At 32.8% G+C, this 18,803-nt stretch overlaps 1 protein-coding gene, 2 long non-coding RNA genes and 1 pseudogene across 8 annotated transcripts; 1 reads left to right on the forward strand and 3 right to left on the reverse strand.

Moving 5' to 3' along the window:
• Positions 1–55: 55 nt before the first annotated feature.
• Positions 56–2,937, reverse strand: LOC120130326 (annotated as a pseudogene).
• Positions 2,938–4,250: 1,313 nt separating this feature from the next.
• Positions 4,251–5,987, reverse strand: LOC120130327. Of its 2 annotated transcripts, XR_005516824.1 has the most exons (4): positions 5,894–5,908; positions 4,683–4,737; positions 4,413–4,559; positions 4,251–4,328 (listed from the first exon to the last, which is right to left on the reverse strand). It is a non-coding gene; the product is annotated as an uncharacterized LOC120130327 (long non-coding RNA). The 2 variants fall into 2 exon arrangements; XR_005516823.1 differs by lacking the exon at positions 4,683–4,737 and having other exon boundaries at positions 5,894–5,987.
• A 4,961-nt stretch (positions 5,988–10,948) lies between these two features.
• LOC120130338 (nuclear transcription factor Y subunit B-1-like) lies at positions 10,949–16,119 on the reverse strand. 5 transcript variants are annotated; one of them, XM_039147598.1, is made up of 7 exons: positions 16,020–16,119; positions 15,405–15,630; positions 14,026–14,155; positions 13,323–13,328; positions 13,135–13,218; positions 12,774–12,812; positions 10,949–11,279 (listed from the first exon to the last, which is right to left on the reverse strand). In XM_039147598.1, the coding sequence occupies exons 2-7, from the start codon at positions 15,623–15,625 to the stop codon at positions 11,232–11,234; spliced, it is 528 nt and encodes a 175-aa protein (XP_039003529.1). In that variant the 5' UTR covers positions 15,626–15,630; positions 16,020–16,119; the 3' UTR covers positions 10,949–11,231. The 5 variants fall into 5 exon arrangements, with proteins under 5 accessions (XP_039003529.1, XP_039003528.1, XP_039003526.1 ...); XM_039147597.1 differs by having other exon boundaries at positions 15,405–15,661; XM_039147595.1 differs by having other exon boundaries at positions 16,008–16,119.
• A 1,156-nt stretch (positions 16,120–17,275) lies between these two features.
• On the forward strand, positions 17,276–17,941 carry LOC120130370. The gene is made up of 3 exons (XR_005516828.1): positions 17,276–17,301; positions 17,416–17,524; positions 17,621–17,941. It is a non-coding gene; the product is annotated as an uncharacterized LOC120130370 (long non-coding RNA).
• Positions 17,942–18,803: the final 862 nt, after the last annotated feature.

An 18,803-nucleotide genomic window follows, 5' to 3' on the forward strand; every position in this document is an offset into this window, starting at 1 on the left:
TGGTAGATTTAATTTTTTTTTTTCCAATTTAAACTAAAAAATGAACACATTACAGTTCCACCGAATGTCTTTCCGCATCTTTTATTACCTGCATGGTTTTTTTTTGGCCCAAAACAAAGCATGATGTCTGGTTCCACAAGGAACACGAGAAAACAAATACAGCATATAACACAATTATGCAGTAATGGCGGTCACTTCAGTAGACGAAGATGGCCCCATTGCCACCTGCAGAGAGACTGGATCCATTCAACATCTTTCCTGCAATCCCCGTTTTTAACGGCAACAAAGTCTAACTGTTTTGCACCACCGATGGAAACCGATGATTCCTTGATACCTAACTGTTTTCCCGCCGATGCTTTTAATCGGTACCGTTCTGCCCTAGAGCCGATAACCTGTCCTAATACAGATGCTGCAATGGTAAAAGCCATTGCTGTTTTTGGCATCAAGACGGATTTCCGAAGCATGGCTATGAATGGAACGGCGGCATGGATAGCCACAAACCAAGACGGTGAGAATTTTTCAGTGTGTTCCCGCCATATCCCTAACGGAACATTTGCTGCCATGCCTAACATCCCGATCACCAGTACTTTTGTCGGCAAGGATTGCGGGCGGAGATTCTTGGCGAACGCAGTTTGTGCTAGTGCTGCTCGAGCAGCAACAATTGCAGGTGGGCACCTGTATTTCATCCCTGGAGGTGGCTTAAGAACCTTCGTAACTAGTGGCAAAACACTGCTAACTGCCCTGAACGACTTTGCGATCGGACAGTTCCCATTTTGCAGCCATTCATTGCCCACTGCTTCATGATTCGAATTTCCTCCCTGAAAATAATATTGGAATGATGTCAAAACAATAATCCAAAATCTTCAAGAAATTTGTCGATTATTCTAACTTTAAATTCACAGGCCCATAATCCATTATCAGATGTTCTTTGAGTAATCCATTAGCAGATGTTCGATTACCTGTGAAGAAGACTCTTTCTTGGATGATTTTGATTTTCCTTTCTGATTGTTCCACTTATTAGAAAATGCATCAAAACTGAAGGGCCCTCCTGGTCCGAAGGATGAGAGACTAATGGTGGCGGCCTTTGCAGCCAAAGGATTGAACTTCGGTGGGGTTGTTTCAATATCTGCTTTCTCAATACGCAAGGAGGATCGTTCAGGTAGCGGAACTACTCCATCACGTCCATGGAAAAGCCTGAATGCCATGTCGAAATTGGGGACCATCTTCAAATATTGGACCTTTGGCTCCTCGAACCTTAGGCCAAGAAATAAACCCTAATGAACTCAAGTAAAACACAAGACTCAACTAGCAAAGCTCATGACAGGCCCAAAATCATACCGGCATGGCGAAAGGCATGGCAGACGAGAAGGAAAAGTTAGTTGGCTCGTTAATGTTTCTCAAAAATGGACATCTGAGAATGTCCATTTGGGAAGATGAAGAATCCTCATTTAGGCCTCTGAAGAGAAAATCCATTTCGAGCGTAATCTGAACAAAACCATTAAACAGTTGAAATAAAATCCTAAAAGTGCCAAGAGTAGTATTATGACTCGCATATAGAACCAGTTAACAATCAAGAAAAAAAAAATGATCGAGCCCTACAGAACTCAACTGTTAATGTTAACAATCCCACAGCAGCTATAGATCAAAAGCCAAGAGCCCCATATCTAAACGGTCCCATGTGAGGAAATGATATCAGTTGATCACAGAATAAAATCGAACATATTGATGAGATCAAAGTAAACCACTCCAAACACAATAAGAAACATAGAAGCTTTTAAACTGCAGACTGGAAAACATTATGAAAATCCCAACTTTGGCTCTGTCAAACACAATGGAATTTACAAAACTTGTGAATGAAATATTAGAGCTAGAAAATTACACCATGAACTGACACGAGCTGATCTTAAACCAAAATCAAACATGTTTGATTGAGCCCAGTCAGACAAGAATGATGGGAGAAAATTTTAAAGCAAACTATGGAAAACAATACCTAATCAAACACGGTATTTCCCAAATCATTCGTCAATAAATATCAAAGCTTGAAAATTGCCCAACAAATCGATCTAAGTCGATCTTAAAGAACAATCAAATATGTTTAACCAAAGTCTAAACAGTCGAGAATAAAGGCTGAAGCTTTTAAACAGCAGATTATGGAAAACATTAACCAAATTATTACCTCAACCGTTACCCAAAACATGGAATTTACCAAAATCACACATGAACAAGTATCAAATTTTGAAAATTAATAATAATAAAGAAAAACTACATGATTCAGATCTTAAATCAAAATCAAACATGTTTATTTCAGGTCACATCAGCTAGGAATAAAACTAAAGTTTTTAAACAGCAGATTGTACATTACTCTTTCAGGTACTTGAATTTTAATAAAAATAATTACCATGGAGACCAAAGAACTGAATGTTTTAATAAAAATATATAATTAAAAAGAGACATAAGAAACCAAAAATTTCAATTAAAAAAATCTGAATTTACTTTGAAAATGATATTTCATTAAACCTAGAAAATCTAAAAAAATGCTAAAAAATAAGATTTCTTGATTACTATTCAGATCCTTCACAAACAATAGTTAGACCTTCATAATTTATGAACCCTAAAATAATTAAATTTAGCTTAATTCCCCCCCCCCCCAAAAAAAGTAGAAAACATTAAAAATAACAAGAACAATCCATGAAAGGTAAGAAACCAAAAATCTACACAACATATAAGAATTCGAAAAGATAAAGCGATAAAAACCAAAAGGAAACTAAAAAAAAATGCATTAACAGAGATGGAATTAAGTAAAATCTATCACAAATAAACCTCAGAAGAAGAAATCCGTACCTTTTTTCAACTGGCAATTACAATTACGATAACAACAAGGAGAGGGAGAAATGAACAAAGAAAGAAAGAATAAAATAATTTCTGGAGGGTGAAAACGGTAACGTTTGAGCACACGCCTTTATGGGATGGAATAGTTGGTGGTCAACCCTTTCGTGTGGCAGCCATAGTTGAAGTGACGAATTATGAATTATTATTTAAAAATGGTAATAAATTAAATTTAAAACAAACTAAAATAATTTTAGAAAAAATTTTGACTTTAGAATAAATTAATTCGCGTGTTTCTTGCGGAAATGTCCAGCGCTGATACTTTCACATGTATTCACACACCAAACAAAATATTATATATATATATATATACTATTTAATATATAATTTATAATAAAATAATAAATATTTATATTCATTATTGTTTTTCTTGCTTATATTCTTCGTTTAGGTTGGGTTAGGTAGTTGCTTGCTATTGGTTCACCAGAAAGCTGATCTATTCTCACATGTAGGCCAGCGTAAGTGTCCAATGATATGGTAGTCTCAATATGGTATATTATCATATTGATATGATAATTTTTGGGTAAATTATATTAATTTTGATCCACTTTAGTTCTTAAACATTTAATTTTTAAAAAATGTATCTAATTTTAATTTTTATTTATTTTAGTACCTCACCGTTAAAAACTTAACCACTGCATTTTTTAGGTAAACTATCATCCATTTATCAACTATCTTCTCATTCCTATTTGGTACTAAAGTTTAAAAAAATTCAATTTAATTACTCAACTTTCAAATTGCTCCCATTTTAGGCACTCTAATTATTTTATTAATATTTTTTATGAAATGACATTTTTATTATTATTTAATTAATATATAATTAAAAAATTGAAAGTTAGAACGATTAAATTAAGAGTAATTTGAAAGTCAAGTAATTAAATTAAAAAAAATTAAACTTTAGTAACCAAAATAAGAAAGAGAAGATAGTTGAATGATGAATGATGCAAGTTACCCAACAAAACGGTGACACATACAAATCGCCCGTTAAGTTTTAACAACAATGTACAAACAAAACTAAACATTGGATATGATTTGAAAAATTAAAAGTTTAAGTACTAAAGCAAATCAAAACTAATAGTTTAGATACTAAATATGTAATTTATATTAATTTTGATATGGTTTAAGTACTAAAGCAAATCAAAACAAAATACATTAACAAAATAATTTCACTCTTTCTTGGATGATTTTGATTTTCCTTTCTGATTGTTCCACTTATTAAATGCATCAAAACTGAATGGCCCTCCTGGTCCGAAGGATGAGAGACTAATGGTGGCGGCCTTTGCAGCCAAAGGATTGAACTTCGGTGGGGTGTTTCAATATCTGCTTTCTCAATACGCAAGGAGGATCGTTCAGGTAGCGGACTACATCACGTCCATGGAAAAGCCTGAATGCCATGTCGAAATTGGGACCATCTTCAAATATGGACCTTTGGCTCCTCGAACCTTAGGCCAAGAAATAAAACCTAATGAGAACTCAAGTAAAACACAAGACTCACTAGCAAAGCTCATGACAGCCCAAAATCATACCGGCATGGCGAAAGGCATGGCAGACGAGAAGGAAAAGTTAGTTGGCTCGTTAATGTTTCTCAAAAATGGACATCTGAGAATGTCCATTTGGGAAGATGAAGAATCCTCATTTAGGCCTCTGAAGAGAAAATCCATTTCGAGCGTAATCTGAACAAAACCATTAAACAGTTGAAATAAAATCCTAAAAGTGCCAAGAGTAGTATTATGACTCGCATATAGAACCAGTTAACAATCAAGAAAAAAAAATGATCGAACCCTACAGAACTCAACTGTTAATGTTAACAATCCCACAGCAGCTATAGATCAAAAGCCAAGAGCCCCATATCTAAACGGTCCCATGTGAGAAAGATATCAGTTGATCACAGAACAAAATCGAACATTGATCAGATCAAAGTAAACCATCCAAACACAATAAAACATAGAAGCTTTTAAACTGCAGACTGGAAAACATTATGAAAATACCAACTTTGATCTGTCAACACAAGGAGTTTACAAAAACAACTTGTGAATGAATATTAGAGCTAGCTAGAAATTACACCATGAACTGACACGAGCTGATCTTAATCCAAAATCAAACATGTTTGATTGAGCCCAGTCGGACAAGAATGATGGGAGAAAATTTTAAAGCAACTATGGAAAACAATACCAATCAAACACGGTACTCCCAAATCATTCGTCAAATGAATATCAAAGCTTGAAAATTGCCCAACAAATCGATATAAGTCGATCTTAAAGAACAATCACCAAAGTCTAAACTGTCGAGAATAAAGCCGAAGCTTTTAAACAGCAGATTATGGAAAACATTACCAAAATTATAACCTCAACCGTTATCCAAAACATGGAATTTATCAAAATCACATGAACAAGTATCAAATCTTGAAAATAATAATAATAAAGAAAAACTACATGATTCAGATCTTAAATCAAAATCAAACATGTTTATTTCAGTCACATCAGCTAGGAATAAACTAAAGTTTTTAAACAGCAGATTGTACATTACTCTTTCAGGTACTTGAATTTTAATAAAAATAATTACCATGGAGACCAAGAACTGAAATGTTTTAAAAAATATATAATTAAAAAGAGACAATAAGAAAACCAAAAATTTCAATTAAAAAAAACTGAATTTACTTTGAAAATGATATTTCATTAAACCTAGAAAATCTAAAAAAATGCTAAAAAAATAAGATTTCTTGATTACTATTCAGATCCTTCAAACAATAGTTAGACCTTCATAATTTATGAACCCTAAATAATTAAATTTAGCTTAATCCCCCCCCCCACCAAAAAAAAGTAGAAAACATTAAAAATAACAAGAACAATCCATGAAAGGTAAGAAAACCAAAATCTACACAACTCATATAAGAATTCGAAAAGATAAAGCGATAAAAACCAAAAGGAAACTAAAAAAAAATGCATTAACGAGATGGAATTAAGTAAAATCTATCACAAATAAACCTCAGAAGAAGAAAAATCCGTACCTTTTTTCAACTGGCAATTACAATTACGATAACAACAAGGAGAGGGAGAAATGAACAAGAAAGAAAGAAATAAAATAATTTCTGGAGGGTGAAAACGGTAACGTTTTGAGCACACGCCTTTATGGGATGGAGGAGTTGGTGGTCAACCCTTCGTGTGGCAGCCATAGTTGAAGTGACGAATTTATGAATTATTATTTAAAAATGGTAATAAATAAATTTAAAAACAAACTAATATAATTTGTAGAAAATAATTATAATTTGACTTTAGAATAAATTAATTCGCGTGTTTCTTGCGGAAATGTCCAGCGCTGATACTTTCACATGTATTCACACACCAAACAAATATATATATATATATACTATTTAATATATAATTTATAAATAAAATAATAAATAATTTATATTCATTATTGTTTTTCTTGCTTATATTCTTCGTTTAGGTTGGGTTAGGTAGTTGCTTGCTATTGGTTCACCAGAAAGCTGATCTATTCTCACATGTAGGCCAGCGTAAGTGTCCAATGATATGGTAGTCTCATATGGTATATATTATCATATTGATATGATAAATTTTTGGGTAAATTATTTAATTTGATCTACTTTAGTTTCTAAACATTTAATTTTTTTAAAAATGTATATAATTTTAATTTTATTTTATTTTAGTACCTCACCGTTAAAAACTTAACCACAGTGCATTTTTTAGGTAAACTATCATCCATCCATCAACTATCTTCTCATTCCTATTTTGGTACTAAAGTTTAAAAAAATTCAATTTAATTACTCAACTTTCAAATTGCTCCCATTTTAGGCACTAATTTTATTAATATTTTATGAAATGACATTTTTATTATTATTTAATTAAATATAATTAAAAAATTGAAAGTTAAACGATAAATTAAGAGTAATTTGAAAGTCAGTAATTAAATTAAAAAAAATTAAACTTTAGTACCAAAATAAGAAAGAGAAGATAGTTGAATGATGAATGATGCAAGTTACCCAACAAAACGGTGACATACAAATCGCCCGTTAAGTTTAACAACAATGTACTAAAAAAACAAAAAAACATTGGATATGATTTGAAAAATTAAAAGTTTAAGTACTAAAGCAAATCAAAACTAATATTTTAGATACTAAATGTGTAATTTACCTTAAACTTTTGAATCAGTTCAATGCTTTTATCTTTTAAATTATAATACTGTGTTTCAATCTTTTTCACGTTATAAAAATCCATGTGACACCTTAAGAATGTGTCACGTGGCATATTCTTAAAAAAATCATGTTATATAGCGTTATTGTCATGTGTAAATTAAGGGAGTAACGTAACTAAAAAGTAGGAAATTATATATCCCTACAAGGAAATCCAGCACCCAAAGAGGCTGTTCTTCACACCATATAATATACCAAATGTGCATACATTCAGAATTTCTTCAAAGATGCAGTAGCTTTGACCCTACAAAAATACCCGTATAAGACACATACCCGCATCCGACACACACCCGAGTCCAAGTAACAAAAGGTAACGTAACTAAAAAGTAAAATTATATATCCCTACAAGGAAATCCAGCACCCAAAGAGGCTGTTCTTCACACCATATAATATACCAAAATGTGCATACATTCAGAAATTTCTTCAAAAGATGCAGTAGCTTTGACCCTACAAAAATACCCGTATAAGACACATACCCGCATCCGACACACACCCGAGTCCAAGTAACAAAAGGCAACCGCGAATGACAATCATAGATTGATCAATAGGAAAATTCTAAAAGTAGAGCTTTGAGGAAAGTGTATCTCTCAAGGATAACAGGTACATATACCTTCTCAATCTCTTGCTTAAATGTTTCAAACACCTCATTGCTCTTTACCAATGCATCCTGAAAATTAAATATAAATTCAAACATCATGAAGATGAAAATGGGATAGATTTAAGCAAATCGGACTTCAATGTTGCCGCATCATAGGCTAAGATTCTCAGCAGTCAATACAGAGAGGAAGTTGGAAGAGTGAAGTGCATTCAGTGATAAGGTCCAAGTATATCTAAAGGAAAATACATCAAACATGAAAGATGTATCACTCTATATCACTCCGGATTCTTCATTTTACGTATAGTATCCATGTTCAACAAATATTAGCAAACGGGCATGGGATTGCTACCTCGTCAAAAATAGAAAGATAGAGCATACCCACGTCCAATACGTACTTGAATCTGACACCCATTCTCAAGTCTGAGTAACATAGAAATCACTTCTTAATTGTCTATAAAGGCATCACACTACTATTCAATTTCTCTTCGTGTTGCTTGATTTTCAGATCCGAAAGCTGTAGTTGTAGTGTTTTTTTCTTTAGCTGTGCATATAATGTCCGAAACATAAGAGTAAGGCTGACAGTCCTTGATAATAGAATTGATTGGGATTTCAATATGAAAAACCTTAGATGTACCGGGATGTCAAACCATACCTTCTGCTGATATTGTTGTTCAGAGAGAGCGTATTGATCAGCAAGTTCCTTCAACTTATTTCTCAAAACTCTACATATAGCATAAGGACCTGCAGTAAAGACTTACCTTGTGCACAAAGTAAAGTAGGAGTCAGGGCTAAGCCTGATATACGTCCTCCAATAATACCCCTAATGACAATAATAAACATGTATGTTCAAGTGAAAACGGTATTTTAATTAAAACATGAAATGTTTTATTAAGAAATCAGATACAAAAATACAGTAATTAGAGAGCATATCGAAAATATACAGTAAATCATATATCAAATAAACAATATTTAGAAATCAGTATCGTCTCGTAAAAATATTTAGTATCACACGAATCTAAAAGTTAAGATGAATACTTTAAAACAGTAATGTAATAACATCAGGAAACACACATGTACCGGTCTGAGTAGTCTGATAAGGAAGCCACTATTGAGTCTGCCGATCACGATCAACGGTAGTGCTAGATCTTACGAATCAAAAAATCTATATCAGAATCCTAATATGATTAACAATAACCTCAATTTAAACAATTTACAGAAACCTACGTAACTCTCGAAGAATCTGGATCAAGCGGATCTAACAGACGGAACTACTGGATCTAATCGACCCTTGGTCGGTAGAAAACAGCACCTCATGAAAATATATACTCGTATCAATTCCATAATTAAATCTCAAATATAAACAAAAATGCTAAAAATACTAAGCACTTTCAAATTAACGGCTATTTGGGGTTTCGGGTTAGAATTTGGCAAAAGATCACAAATCAGACTCAAAATGTCAAAAAAATGTCAAAATGAAAGTTTTCAAAAAAGTTAACGCTAGTTAACGGTTAACCGTCGGATCAGGTCGGGTCAGGATGGGTCATCCGTTTCTAGAACTCACCAGAGTTTTCGGGGCTAAAAATACTAAGCACTTTCAGATGTTGTGCAATGATGACGCACGGGCGTGCGTGCGGGGCTTTCAGGGGTAAAAAAATATGGAAAAATTCCTATATGTTTTTTAAGGGGTTTTGAGAGATTTATCAAGGTAGATTCACAGCGATGAACGACGGAGAACTCGACTTCGCAATATGAGAAACTTGTTCTTCCTCACCCTTCACACGCCGGCGGCAACGAAGACAAGATGACCGGTGGACTCGAGACAATGCAAACACAATAAAAGGTGTCCAAAACGAACAACGGTCGACGACGAAACGTCGATTGAAATTTCTTGCTAAAAGAGGAAAGCTTGAAGATAGAGAAAATGAGGTTTTCAAATGAGAAAATTTTTCCGCTTTGAGGTTATATATTCTTAAAAGAAATTGTAAAATTAGGAGTATAGGTCCTCTAGTTTTTTATACTTTTTGAATTTGGATTCAAATTTAATCAAAATTTAACTTTGATCCCTAAATTTAATTAAAATTTCAATTTAGTTATCGGAAAATTTTTTAAAAAAATTTAAGCCCTAAGTTGTGGTGTGACAAATATTCCTATCGAAAATATACCGTAACTGTCATTTGTTAAAGTCCTCAAATTGCAGTTGTAGTGCAAGAAGCAAATCACGAATGCCCTAATATAACCTCTAAAACCAACTTCATGCTCGATGTTTAATCTCAAGCTCAATCCAAAATTTAATTTTAAGATCTAACATTAATTTGAGATAAATATTCAGTTATTTTAAATTTATTCAATTAAACTTTAGATATTATTTTAAAACATATATTGGGCTTTTATATCTAATTTATTTAATTTGTGTTTAAGTACAAGTTTTGATGCAAATTAAAGTTTAAAAATTAGTTATAATAAAATTCTATATCAGAATTTTCGAGTTCATTATGTCCTGATCCAACCATATATAAATAGGGGTGACTCCCCCATACCAGGGCCAGAGACTTAATACTCAATTGGAATTTATAAATTATCCACCAAGAGCGACAGTGATAGGATTCAAACTTGGCCTTATAAACTCAAATTCAAATATATAAAAATACATTTAAAACAATAATAAGATAATATAATATTATTATATCATACTTGTCCAATTTATTATATATTATACTTTTGAAAATATATTCTAAAATATTTTTTAAATATGGTAAATATAAAATAACATTTTAAATTATTTTTTAAGCAAAATAAAATATTTCGTTAAAAAAATAAGAAAGCACATATGTACACGTGCTGAAAACTAGATAAAAATAAATATAAATAATTATATTTTTAATATACTAACAATATATTAATTTATATATTATCACTACACCAAATATCATGAATTAGAGCAAGTATATTGACTAAGTGACCATGTTACCCGTCTTTATTCCCTACTATTTTCTTAAGTTATGAGTTCTAGACCCATTACGAACACTTCTCTTTCTCCCTAAAGTCCCCTTTTCCTACTATTAGGATTAGGATTTAAAATTAGATTTAAAATTTGTCAAAAAATAAAAAAACATAAATTAATAATCTTAAATGAATAATCAATGGTCCCTCAATGCTACACAAGGGTGAGAACATTCCAATTGAAGTCAAAACATAAATTTTATCAGTTGGTTGGACCTGTTAATTTTTTCTTACCGATATTGGATCGGGTCGAATAATGTTAAAACCGAACCAGCTCAATAATATCAAAACGTAGTGCTTAGATGCACAAATAAGTCAATTATACGTCATATAATGCCTGCTCGGGAACCATGGCCCCGCAGCAGTGCCTGACGAAACAGCACTTAAGAAAGCTTTTTTACAACTCCCAAACCACCTTGGAACAAGATGACCAAAAAGATGAATCCCACATTAAAGTTCCTATAGGTGTTTAACTAAATTTAACTTCTAAATTCTAATACTCGTAAATCTGGTAGCCGAAGCTTGGATCGGGGGCACTTACTCGTTGCCTTGCATGGAAGGAATGATCATATGTTGTCCTGGTGCCTGCAAGATTAAACCAAATCATTGAAATGGGATTGTTAATTTACACTGCAGTAGATATCCATTACCGAAAACAAAAATACGAAGAGTTTTTTCAGGTACATATTACTAAAAAGAGACCACGTTGGTTTTGAGAGAGGGAAAGGAAAAACAACCCTTCTTTTACAGCTACAATTTCCAAAAGTTTTTACTAAAAGATCCGAATTTTCACCCAGAGTGTATATATAATACGTTGGACTACGACAACTTCATTGCCATTACAATGTGGCTAGACAGGGTGCTACAATGCCAAATAGAGCAGCAGGAAGCAATAGCCTGACCTACTCTCCAAAGCGGGTAAAAGGAGTTGAAGCTGCTAGATGATTTTTTGTTGTCCCAAATCGCAATTGAGAAGCAGAAAAAACTGAAGGGCAACGGGGGAGAAGGAAGGGATTGATAGCTTTGCAAAAAGCTTCCTAGTTCAACAATCTAACTTACTCAGATTCGGATGGGTGCTACAGGAGTATGTGTTTGCCATAGGTAATTTTGGTTTTTTCCCCATAGGTTTTTCCACATATTTGGAAGGCTTTAAAGGAGTTACATCCCATACCTATGTTCGGATATGCTTTGGACAACCATACTTAACAAACACAAAAAGTTGAAACAATTAACAATAGTAGATTTTTACAAGTTTCTTGAGTGATTCCAAATGGAACTCCATTGAATCAAAGGGTCAGCCAATTGCACATTTATATAAAATATAATCTACAATGCGCTATTAAATGGCAGGAAAATTGAAATAACCGTCGGTGCAAAATCTTGCACGTAAATAGTTATCCAATCAATCAGTTTTAATATAAAAATATAAATATTGTAATCCTATCATTCATCGGTTGATCATTTCATATTCAAGAATTCTATCCTCAACAGAGAAAATAGTTTCCTACTGTAAGCTTGATGCTAGTGTGGAATGCTTTTACCTAATTCAACCCCTTATTCATCAAAAGATTAATGTAGGTGTAGGATTGATGCATTTTTGTTAAAAGACCTGAAATGGCAAAGCCTTCGGTAAAAACAGAACTTGGTGCAGTTGTTGAAATCGATTCATTTTTACACTTTTTAGAATAGGAAGCCAGGGGACTAGGAGAGAAAACTCACAAAAGAAAAGTTTGATTCCGTCGTTACTTTACTCAAAATAATTGGTTAAAGCAAGAGATAACCTAGATCCACTATGATATTTTTATTCCTCAAACTAGTGAAATTGTTAGAAAAAAGATATTGTATGGCACTAAGGTAACCAAAATAAAATGAAATGCTCGAGGCACAAGACTACAGAAATGAACTTTACTAGTACAATCTAATGCTAATCAAGCCGAACACGTGAAAATGTTTAACATGAAGTTAACGAACAGTGAAACATTAATCAACATGTTCTTAAGGGAATATATATATATAACCAACAAATGAAAACCTTTGCATGAAAAAAACCCCAAATGAGAAAGAGAGAGAAAGAATTACTTGGGAATTTATATAGTTCAATGTCCCCTGGATTGAAAACTGCAGGATTTATATGCCAACCAGGAAAAAGAATATAGTAATCAGTTACAGAGTTTATGGGGGGAAAATTGACAGGTATATAAATTTTTAGCACAGAAATAAGAATCTATATAATTCCGACTCTTCTCTTTTCTTGAAATACTAATGTACAACATGTGTGTTGTCACATATCTGGAAATTCGTACTAGGATATGACTATCCAAGGGTCCACCATATGCATGGAAACAACTTGAAAAAAAAAACTTAATATTACTTTGTTGGACCCATACTTGTTTCACTCATACTCAAGTTCAAGTAACTTAAGCTAGTAACATGCTTTCACCTGTGGATTTTGGGCAGCCAGAGCTCCAACTGCATCTCTTCTAAAAGATCCATCACCCCCACGGGCGGATCCCTTGGTGTCACCCTGTTAATTAGAAAGTTTGCATTAATGTTGCCACTGGCATCGGAGACACTATCCGAGTAAACTACAAGAAAATATATTAATGGTGAACGAGAGAGCATAACTACCTCCAACTGTGCATCATATTCATCGTGGATATATATCAGTCCCGAGAAAAAGGCCAAAAAGAAAGAAATAGTCAGATCAAATAATAAAGACTGAAAAATGTCGGTGAATTGAACAACAAATTTTGGACTTCAAAATAATGTCAATTGAGACCCAGGCTTAGTTTAACATTTTCTGTTATTTAAAAAAAATGTGATTTAAAAGTTTTAAAGAGTTTGACATTGCCGTGAAAAAGTGTTGTTATAAATAAAAATGTCAAGAAAAAGTATGTTTAAAATAATAAAAATTTAGGAAAGTGAGGATCACAAGGTCCAAAGTCAGCTTCCTAACCACAAAAGTTCCATTTCCTTAGCTTTTTATTTGGATTGTCAAAACTCAAAACTATTATTTTAACTGCAAAAGCCATTTTTTTTCCCATTTAGCATTGCACTTGCAGTGAAATGCAGCTTTTGAGGTAAATCGGTCCTAACATAGATTTACTTGTATGATACGCAAGACAGTTACAATAAACAAAAAGGGTTTAAACGCCATTCAGTCTTCTAACAGCCTGAAAGGTTCCAGACTATGATAAATCGACAAACTAGGTGAAGTAGACAAACAAATAGGTCAAAAGTTAAAGCCCAGGGCTAAGATGAATTGAAAAGCCAGATGAAGCAGAAAGTGAAGTAAATAAACAAATAGGTCAAAACTTAAAGCCCTGCATACCTCCCTGTATCTGGCGAGGTATATTTTAAGTGGATCGATATAGTCTTCGAATCCTAATGTTGCCATTGCCCACAACAGATCATCTCCATTAATTGTTTTCCTCTTCTCTTTCTGACATTTATCGCTAGCCCTACAAAACATACAGCCCAAACAATTTTCACAAAATCTAACCAACCATATGATTAAAATACAGAAGCCTAAATTTCCACCAAAAGCAATTCAACCTCTGAACAAAATAATATTAATATCGAAAACATCAACAAGAAAACCGATGATATATTTCACACCAATCACAAAATTTCTAGTTCACAACAAAAATGGCAAAAATGCTTGTCCACATCCCTCAAAACTAAAACCTTGCCTGAACCAAAAAACATCAGAAGTCGGAATTAAAAACACAAGAACATTTCTTTTTTATACAAACAAAAAATAAATACCTTCAAAACCAAAATTTTTACAATCCAGAGTAAGAAAGGGCAACAACCATCCATTTACCGGAAACCAGGAAATAAGCATATCAGAGACAAAAGCCAACGCCACAGAGTCACATCTCTAATGTCATGAATCACAATTCAAAATTTACAATTCATATAAAACATAATCATGTTTCTCATTATTATTAAGAAAAAGTAAAGAAACAAGCTCCAACATAAAACACCATTTGACAAAGAATCTCTAGCCCATATACAAAAAAAGCTCATAATACATCAAAACGTAGTGTATGAGAATTTAAATATCAAATTTTACATTAATGATTATTTTTCAAATTTATTGATTTGTCAGATATATAGTTAGTGGTGAATTTGAAATGCATATAGATCTTTATGAATTTGAAATTCATGCTTTATACCTTTCAAATATACACAAGCTTATTGAACCATAAATTTATAATGTATGTATTACATTCTCACAATTTATATCAAAAAAGAAATTTAAATCCAAATTTTCAAATTCATGTTTCCAAACATCTACTAACTCCAATCAACCAACTCCCAACTTGAATAATTTCCTAAAAAAGAACCAAATATTGCAATATAAAACACAGTCTACTTTCTCATATATACTAAACTATGTTATTCTGACTCTTCATTTTTATAGAAGTACCATGTCCAAAGTATAATAATTGAACATGTGCATGCAGCTATGATCTTCTAAAGATCCTCCAAATACATGAAAATCTTGGGAAACAGAAATTGAACACGACATATTTGTGTTCGACACTCCACCGAGCCCGAGTAACATAGATTCTAAGCCCCACATTTGAAACAAAACTCTTGATTCTCAAAGTGACATCCCCGCAATTTCAAAATCGACAATTTCAAAGTTAAGCAATATTAAAGAAAGAAAAAGTTCCCAAAATATTCAATAACTGAACATACTCGCTAGTGATGAAGCTGATGAACTCAGAAACACATTCTTGAATAGTATCTTTAGCATCCTTGGCAATCTTCCCATTAGAAGGCAATCCCTTCTTCATTATTCTACTTATATTAGCAATTGGGAGGAAACGGTCTTGTTCCCTCACATTTGACTGAGGACTGCTTTGCTCTCCTCCACTCTCATGGCTCCCTCCTGGTGGGCTCCAAGGCCCCCCTGCCATACCATCTGCCATGTGCCCAGAAAACCTAGATCACAACTAAAACAGAACATGGAAAAACAAGAACCAGCACTTTAAATACCCAGATGCACATATGCTTATATAAACATCTCAAATGCATAAATTCAACCCATAATTACATACAAATACAAACATGCCACGAACAAAATCCTCAAATTCAAACAAAAACAAAACTTAAATCATTTTAACAAAAAAGAGATAATCAGATGCATACATGCTTCAGTAAACATCCCCGAAAGCATAAATTCATCCATCCATACATATACAAATACGAATACTGTCATACATAGAAAATCTCAAATTCAACTAAAACCAGATGCCTAAGTACATAAATACATACAAATCCCTATGAACAAACACATACCTAAATACATACAAGTTTTAATGGATATTTTTTCTTCTTTTTTGTATTTGGCGCGAGAGGATTCGACGATGAATCAAAAGTAGATTTGAGGGTTTTTTTTTCCGTTGAAGGAAGTTCGTGTTTATAGTATCTGTATTCTAATTAAAAAAATATTTTAAATATCTACTGAATTATAAATTTTTTTAACTTTAATTACCTATTAATTATCGAAACTAACAGTTAAATCTAATAAATCTTTTTATATATTTTATTATTGATTTCTCAAAATTTATCATCAAATCTAACATTTTTAATATATTCTTCAATTTTTCTTACACTGCAAAAAAAAATATTAAAAAAATTTATCATCTACTGAGCACTTAAAACGACGACGTTCAGCTGCTCATAATGTGGGTGAAGAAAAATCCCTATGAGCTGTTTTAAGCTCCGATTTCGTTTCAATTCTCTACTACTCCTCGATCAAAGCATAAAAATTGTCATTTTAAAGAAAAAAATATTAAAAAATCGAAATTTTCTTTCAAATTCTCATGTGCTTCCCTGGGAAGAGTATGGAAATTGAGCTGCTTTTCTCAGGTGTAATTTTGGAATAGCATTTGATATCGACGGCGTTATTCTTCTTGGCCGTGTTCCCATTGGAGGTTCTCCACAAGCTCGGAGAAGATTGTACGGAGATTCCGGTACTATTAAGTGTTTTCTACTAATACTTTTTCAATATCATCAACTTTGTGTGGTTGCATTGAAATGCAAAGAACGGTATGAAAAGAAATATTGTTAATCAATTTTTTTATTACTTCTCAGGTGAATGGAGTGCTCCATACTTGTTCTTGACTAATGGTGAGTCACTCTGAAGTGAGCCTACTCTTATCACTACTGATAGAAACCTAACGATTTATATTGAAGACAGTATTTGCTTAGCTTTTATTTGAAGATATTATGTTTAAGTTACATATAATTATGGTTTGGTGTATTTTTTGTTTAAAACTATGAACTTAGTTGTCATTGTTTTGGATCCAATTGCAGAAACCAAAATCTACACAACAATTTTGTAGTATGAGTGTTATACTATGTCATTGGTAAACTCAGATGGATATTTGATTTGAATAGGAGGAGATGTCCCAGAAACTAAGAGATCGAAGGAGTTAAGAACTTTTGGGAGTAAATATTATGTCTTCTCAGGTAAAGCTTTAGCATTTCTATACGAATGTAGAGTTTTCCATCTTTGATGTTCGTTTGTTTGACAAATGGTTTGTTGCCATTTTCTTGCGGTGCAGGCTGCAAAGATCACTCAGCTTTGGTAAGTCTCTTTTTCTTTTTTGTGTCTAGAATATGGAATCTATTTCTTTTTCTGCTAAATCTCTTTTCTCTTGAATATTTATATCGGTAACAGACTACCCTATGTATTACTCAGTTAGCTGATATTTTCTAACTTCGTCTTCTCTAAGTCGGATTTGAGAACGAACTCATTATTGCCATTGGAAAAGGGGACCCTGCTTTGGTGATGTCTGAAATGGTTTCAAGTAAGGGCTAAATGTAATGTTTAGGTCTGCAAAAATTTGATTTTCATAGCATATATTGTTAGATTATTTGGAAATTTATTTAGCTAAACTGTTTAGTGCTAGAAAAGTCACGTCATTCGAACAGTTGGCGATGTACTTTGAGAACATTGATCCTGTATCTCAATATAAAAGATGGACAGCTATGCCACTGTCAGATAGGAAGGGTTCAACAGTGCCAATATATGAAATTTCATCAGTAAGGGTTAAGGCAACATTTGTTATCCGTGATCCTGTAGACTGGGGGAGGGACATTCAGGTATTTTGCTTTAGTTCTTCCTTTGAATTAGAACTTAAATTCTTTGTACACTTTGAATCTCATGCAAAAGTCCCTTGAATGATCTAATTCGAAATTGTCTATTAATTTGTTTTCTTGTTTGGGTTATTTGATATGGTGTCTGTCACTACATGTTCAGGTTTTCATGGTATTCAATATGAAATCAGGACAAGTCTGAAATTCTTGAATTACATGATTATGTTTAGAAAGAAACCATTTACAAACACATCTGGAAACACCTATAACTTGTTAACTGATTGATGAAATAGTGTTGTACAAGCTCCAAAATTTGTCGAACGGTTTCATGGAATCATTTGCTCCCAGATTTGGAAATGTTGAAGTCGAGCAACAAAATGAATGTTTTATTTCATGTTTCAACTTTTAGATTACACTATAGTTTGCAATTTGATCTGCATCGTGCAACATTTGGAATACCTAATGGGACTTGGATCTTGCTTTTGCTGAAAGTTACAATGTAACTTCTAAATTCTAATTGGTAAAGCTGTAATTACTCAACCTCTTACTATTTCCATCCCCATGAACAAAGTAAAAGTAGATCACTAATGTTGCTCTGACTCTTCGTCTTTCTTTGAAGTACTTATATATCTGGTATTTGATATAAATTTGGACATGGGTAGGAGATATGATCCTACAAGATAAATCAAATTAATTAAATTTCACATCATTCATTTTTCACATGATTTAATAATATACATATATAATTGCATTGAATTAACGTTCATTGCAGTTGAGTATAAATCCAGATAAACTTAGGTAGAAGAAACAGATATAAAAACCCATCGGAACCAGGCATTTGATGCATTGCAGTTGAAGCTTTGATCTCGGACATTTTTTATATTTACTTCTTTCCCTTCCCCAATGTCCAGCCTGCATTTTCAAAACAAGTTCATCAATTTCTTCAACATTGAATCAAAATATCTTCCTAGTGAACAAAAACAAAGAAAA

The sequence above is a fragment of the Hibiscus syriacus genome, unplaced genomic scaffold (assembly GCF_006381635.1).
Source record: "Hibiscus syriacus cultivar Baekdansim isolate YM2019G1 unplaced genomic scaffold, ASM638163v2 tig00110546_pilon, whole genome shotgun sequence".
In the NCBI taxonomy this organism is placed as follows: Eukaryota; Viridiplantae; Streptophyta; class Magnoliopsida; order Malvales; family Malvaceae; genus Hibiscus; species Hibiscus syriacus.